Here is a 6539-nt window from a genome sequence, read left to right as displayed (position 1 = left end):
TATTTGCATGAAAAAACATCAGAAAAAGCAAAACATTGGGTTGTAGGGGCCCATAATATTAACATTAGGTATTGAGCACTGGGAAACGCGGTATGTAAATATGATGTATTATTATAGTTATTATTATTATTTAGAACTGACTTGAATATCAGCTGATTCATAGAGATATAAATTAAATACAATAAAATAATGTTCCACTGATATAAATCCAAGGGGGATTTGTGCAGTAACCAAAGCAGCAACAGCAGGTGGCGGTAAAAACAGTTTCAACCGACGTGAACAAAAACAACGATGAAGAAACCTGTGCGTCATGACGTCAGATGGCTAAGAAACAACCGGCGCGCTGAACGTAAGAACGGCGTGTGTTCGCTGCTGTGGTTCAACTGGAAATCACTTTTTTGTGGTAAGATTCTAAACTTTATTTTGAGCTATATGGCTGTTCAAGTGGCTGAATGTCACAAGTATAAACTGTATAAACCCCACACTAACAGTCACAGTTGTTTAAGAGTAATGTTAGCTTGTTGTGACAACGTTTCCTATATTGCGCACTTCTACTAGCTAGCACCGGTGAGGCTAAAAAGCTAACTCAGCATGACTGTTGTTGATGAGTCCTTTATTGTTTTCAGGAAAGGATTTGTTTATTATCTATCCTGTGTCACGTAACATCTCATCTTGATTCTATTTACTACCATTTCATATGTTGAGAAATATACTTGCCATCTGTATTCAATAGATATACACTATTGATATATAGCCAGCCACCTTGCACATCTGCAATGCATATACTATCCTATGTATATACCTATCTGCTCCTGTAGTATAAGTCTGTATATCTGTTTTGGTCTTTTATAGAACAAAATTAAATGTATCCAGAATACTCTATCTATCTATCTATCTATCTATCTATCTATCTATCTATCTATCTATCTATCTACCTATCAATATCCTGCATAATTGATATATATATGTAGTTTTGTTTATCTCCTGCTGGTATGTATATCTTGGGATCAATAAGGTTTATCATATCTTATTATCTCTCTTATATTCTGACTTCTGGGTGTCTCTCCAGAGTCACTATGGCGTCGGATGATATCGCTCTGCTGGCTGATGCTCTTTCAAAGACCCACGTCGGGGATGGAGAGTTGAGCTTTAAAGGCCTGGGACTGAAGCTGGACAACGCGGAATCAGGTCAGATGCTGACCAGGGTTTAGCTTTGTGTTTGTCATTGTATTCACCACACTGTGCATTGTTGACATCAGAGACCTGACCACCTGTTCTCTGTGCTCTCAGTGGAGGAGCTGGTCCATGACATCGAGCAGTACCATGGTCTGAGAGCTCTGCGTCTGGAGGGCAATACTGTGGGGGTGGATGCAGCTCGAGCCATTGCCAAAGCTCTGGAGAATAAAGACCAGCTCGAGGTACTCCTCACTTCATACATTGCATTCACAGAGAATGGTCCAAACAGAGTACTGATGAACTACATGTAATAATATTAGTAGTTAAACTACACTGAAGTAGCTTTCCCAACATGTTTTTCTTATTCTTTCAGAGATGCTACTGGAGTGACATGTTCACCGGGAGGTTGCGCTCTGAAATCCCAACTGCTCTGGTGAGACTTTAAGACACTGGAGTTTAAAATATCGGTTTTCAGGGTTTGATTTCTGATGAAGTGTTTGATTTCCACTCTCTGTTTCTTATTCAGAGGTCCCTCGGTAGTGCCTTAATGACTGCAGGGGCCCGGCTAACGGAGCTTGACCTGAGCGATAACGCCTTTGGGCCTGATGGCGTGAGGGGAATCGAGCAGCTGCTGAAGAGCCCCTCTTGCCACTCTCTGAGGGAGCTGAGGCTCAACAACTGTGGCGTGGGGATCGGAGGTGGAAAGGTACATTTATTATTCATATTTATACATTTATGTCCATTGATCTGATCTGGATTGATGCAAACTGTTGTACTGTGCAATGACACATCTAGACATCCCAGTGCATGCTGTAACAGCGCTGTATGGTTTCTTTAGATCCTGGCTGAAGCTCTGATCGACTGCCACAGAAAGTCCTCCGCTCATGGATCTCCTCTCAGATTGAGGGTGTTCATCGCAGGGAGGAACCGGCTGGAGAACGAAGGAGCCAGCGCCCTCGCTAAGGCCTTTCAGGTAGAAAATAATCTAAAGCCAAATGACAGTTTTAGAAACATTAGTGGGCGCTTTACGTTGGAGGGAAGGCCTCTCTGCAGCCTGTAACTGTCCCCTTCTGACTACCTGTTGCAGAGTCTGATCATCTTTGTGCAACATTTTAAAAGCTATTTGATAACCTGTTCATTTCTAATAGCCATCTAAAGAGCAGACTTGCCCAATAGTTCCCAGTTCCAGATGCTGAAGAGTTGCAGCTTTTCATTATATGTTTAACATCTTAGTCTCTTCTCGGTTTTTCCTTGTAAGCTGATGGGCAGCCTGGAGGAAGTCCACATGCCTCAGAATGGCATCAACCATGCCGGAGTGATGGCGTTAGCTTCAGCCATGAGACACAACCCGGAGCTGCGGGTCCTGAACCTCAACGACAACACCTTCACCAAGAGGGGAACGCTCGCCATGGCCCAGGTGAGCCCGTCCACCCGTTCCCTAAAACTAGAGTAGATATTTAAGCAGTGTTTTTGAGTCACACTGTATTTTCCTCCGTGCAGGCTCTGAGGCACCTGAGGAACGTTCAGGTGATAAACTTTGGAGACTGTCTGGTCCGCTCTGAAGGAGCCATCGCCCTCGCTGCTGTCCTCAGAGAGGGACTGCCCATCCTCAAGGTCAGTTCACCGTCACATTTCTGTCTTAAAGGTCAGCATTTATCTGTTTCTGCTCTGTGAACAGGGGTTGATTTTAAGGTGCCTTCTCTTGTTCCCTGTGTTCAGGAGATCAATCTGTCGTTCGGCGAGATCACGGAGGGCGCCGCTTTGGTGGTGGCTCAGGCCGTCAAAGACAAACCCGACCTGGAGAAAGTGGATCTGAACGGTACGAACACTGACTGTCCTGCAGCCGTCACATGATGTCAGAGCTCCAACTTTACCTTTTTTAGACCTGAAATAAGGGGGTGTGTGTGTGTGTGTGTGTGTGTGTGTGTGTGTGTGTGTGTGTGTGTGTGTGTGTGTGTGTGTGTGTGTGTGTGTGTGTGTGTGTGTGTGTGTGTGTGTGTGTGTGTGTGTGTGTGTGTGTGTGTGTGTGTGTGTGTGTGTGTCTTACAGGTAACTGTCTGGGAGAGGAGGGCTGTGAAGCTCTGAGGGAAGCTATGGAGAAAGGAGACATGCTGGCATCACTCAGGTAGTGTGTGTGTGTGTGTGTGTGTGTTCAACCCTCCTGAAGCTATTCTCCTTTTACTTTTCTTGACACACTTAAGTCCGATCAGCTGAATGAAGCTTTTGTTGACCTACTGTAGTGATGATGAGGGAGAACCCGATGACGAGGATGAAGAAGATGATGAAGACGACCACGAAGAAGACGAGGAGGATGAGGATGCCAGTGACGACTGTAATGAAGACAGTGAGGACGGGGACATCCTGAAGGACAACGGAACAATGAAAAAAGACGGCAGTCCTGAAAAACCTCAGAGCTCGGTAAGAAGACACATTATACCTCCTGCTTACATTTTCAGACACACCGTCGTCACTGCACCACTCTATTGGCCGTTTTGTGTTTCTAATGTGACTTTTTGTCCGCCCTCAGGCAGAGATCATGTCCTTCCTCAGCTGCCCCTCTGCCGAGAAGCTCCTTCAGCTCGGAGAGACCAGGACAAACGTGCAGCAACAGGTAGGAATCTGAAATAATCTAACTATGAAGTGGATGATTGTGCCTCCTTTACATCTTGAATCACATGAACGTGTATTCTCACCAGGTCGATGCGTCTGACCCCCACACGGCGGCGGAAGTCCTGCTGAAAATCGCCTCTCTGTACAGTGAGGAACCGGAGACAAAGACGGCAGTGCTCGAAACTATAGGTATATAAAACCCTCCTTTGGTAAATTTTGTAGTTTAAATTCTGTTGTTGATAGATCTCTGGCTTTATGTACGGACACCTGCCTCTCGTTAAATCCCTCCCTGTGTGTTTTACAGATGCCGTCCTGAAGAAGCTCCTCTCGGGATCAGACCTCTCGTCCTACTGCTTCCTCTCCACGCTGCTCGTCATGATGGGACTCCTCAAGGTACAACCCTGACCCTCCCTAAATCTGACACAGAATAATGGGGTTAATGTACCACGGGGCCATTATAGGAAAACAATTTACTCATACGAATCCAGAAAGGGGTAATATCCAGAATTTATCTTGGCAGTCCAATTCAGAAATGGGGAAATACCTATTATTTAAGCATCCAGACTGTGGCCCGCTGTACAGCTCACCTGGTAGAGCTGCTTCATGTATTGGGGCTCTGTTCCTGTGCAGAGGTCCCAGGTTCAAATCTGAATTTTCGAGGTTTTTCTGTCCTTTTTAAGGTTGGATTAACATCAAACTATCTTTTGCAATCGGATTTGGTATTAAGGAAATAGTTGTTATTTAAGCCTGGAATAACCATATTTTATTACATGGTTTATTTGAATACTCGATTCTGATTGGTCAATTCAGAACATGTGACACGTTGTTAATCCAGTATTACAGGCCGTTGTTAAGGACTTCTTGACCGTTGTTAAGGAGGATCAAGAAAGAGAAAGAGGTTAAAAGACGGAGTGCTGGACGTCAGATAGATCCCCAGAAGAAGACAGACAGGAAGTGAACCCTCACAGCAACAGGGTCTGGGCTCTGCAGGGTTTAAGGACTGGTTAGTGGATCAGAAACTGAACAGACTTCAACAGTTACAGAAAACTTCGATCAGTGCTGCCGTAAAGTTGTTGTTGTTATGTTTTCTTAGCGGAAGAAATACAATCATTTTTGAGTCATTCAAATCATTTCAATTAATATTGGGAGTCGAGTCGTCAGGTTGTTTAGTATCTGGCCGTGTAATAAGCGGGATATAGGGCTCCCTGATCAGCCTGTCGGGGCTTCATTTCCCCATAATGACCGCCTTCCCTTACATAACAAGCATCCAGACATTAGCATGACGCGTAGCAATACATTTTCTGTACATTTCAACCTTGAATCTCCAACTTTTGGACAGGGAAGACTCAAATCACAACATTGTTTTAAAGATAATGACTTTTATTCTCCTGTTTGATATCTAATAGTGTTATTGATTTAAAGGGACTTATTCTGCTTTTTGAGGTCTTCCCTTTCCTGTAGTTTTATATAAGTTTCAACAGGAATCGTTTTCTTCATGTTCTGGTTTCAGGGAGAGGGGAAGATGAAGAAGGTGACGCTGGTCCCAGGTCAGCTGTTGTGTTTGGAGCACGCTGTTCAGCAGGAGTATTTCCCGCAGCACGTCGCCTCGCTGCTCCACACCTTCACCTCCAGGTAGGATCATCTTGCGGTAAATCCGAAAACTGTGGAACATAAGTTCTGTAGAACCGTTTGTAACCGTTTGCACGTTTTGTGTTTGTGAATGTGCAGAAACAGTGAAGCTCTGGAGTCCTGCAGCAGCGCCAGTGAGAGGCTGAGCAACACTCTGGAGAAAAAGTGCCACTGATGAACACACACACACACACACACACACACACACACATACGCCTTAATGTGTAAACCAACCGGGAAACTTTACACTTGAACATGGGACATATACGACCACTTACTGTTTCTGCACTCCTTATTTGTATATTTTATGAAGGCACACAGATCGTCTTAGTTTTTATTTTTCTACTTAATCCTTGTGTCTTATTTTTTTATAGAAATAATAAAAATATTAGAAATACACACCAGGTAATCTTTGGGTGAATGTGTAAAGAATGTAACCTGGACTCTCATTCCACTAATCGTTGCAGCTCTAAAGACATATCTACACAAAAGTCCGGGTTGACACGTTAAAGGCATTCCCAGGTGTTGCTCAATTTGGGATTTGTACAGTAAATGTAGACGGAAGAATTGCAGGTGTTCAGCATCCTGATACTGCGACTCATTTTGCTGTATTTTATTACGTATATGATCTCATATGCTGCTATTTGTTGCTGTGAAAACGTTGAGGGAGACAGAAATTAAAAGGGCAATTAAAAATGAATCTATATATCAAAATGAAAAGCTGGCTTCTGTTTTTGTGTTTTACTGATCAGATGCAATCATTACAGAAGGTCCAGTGAAGTCAATGTGCATCAGACTGTGAGCAGGAATGAGCTACACACACACACGAGCCTTAACACACAGCTGCATGTGTGTATACCCTGCACTGATCCCAGTCATAACACTGCAGAGCTCAGGGGACCAGGATCACTTTTACCTCTTCTTTTTTTTAATCCATAAACATCATTCAAAATGTGTTCTCATGTGACTTTGTGTTCCCTCACATTGTGATGTAAGGGAACATTTCAAGCTAACGGGATTAGGACTTTCAATGCTTTTCGGATTAACATTAGACCGTGTGGACTGCATTTTGTTTTGACAGGATTGACGTGTTTGTACTGTCAGAAATATAACTAATACAACAA

At 43.7% G+C, this 6539-nt stretch overlaps 1 protein-coding gene across 1 annotated transcript; it reads left to right on the top strand.

Annotated features, from left to right (window-relative positions):
- The first annotated feature begins 312 nt into the window (after nt 1-312).
- rangap1b (Ran GTPase activating protein 1b) lies at nt 313-6539 on the top strand. Its single transcript, XM_063892990.1, has 16 exons — nt 313-403; nt 1070-1188; nt 1291-1418; nt 1550-1609; nt 1703-1882; nt 2015-2149; nt 2435-2593; nt 2677-2790; nt 2896-2995; nt 3226-3301; nt 3417-3594; nt 3704-3787; nt 3873-3975; nt 4091-4179; nt 5297-5418; nt 5515-6539. Exons 2-16 carry the CDS (start codon nt 1077-1079, stop codon nt 5588-5590), a joined length of 1716 nt encoding a protein of 571 aa, XP_063749060.1. The 5' UTR covers nt 313-403; nt 1070-1076; the 3' UTR covers nt 5591-6539.

This window comes from Eleginops maclovinus, chromosome 10 (genome assembly GCF_036324505.1).
Source record: "Eleginops maclovinus isolate JMC-PN-2008 ecotype Puerto Natales chromosome 10, JC_Emac_rtc_rv5, whole genome shotgun sequence".
Taxonomy (NCBI): Eukaryota; Metazoa; Chordata; class Actinopteri; order Perciformes; family Eleginopidae; genus Eleginops; species Eleginops maclovinus.
The sequence above is the reverse complement of the archived record's forward strand: the minus strand, read 5'-3'. Positions and strand labels throughout refer to the sequence as shown.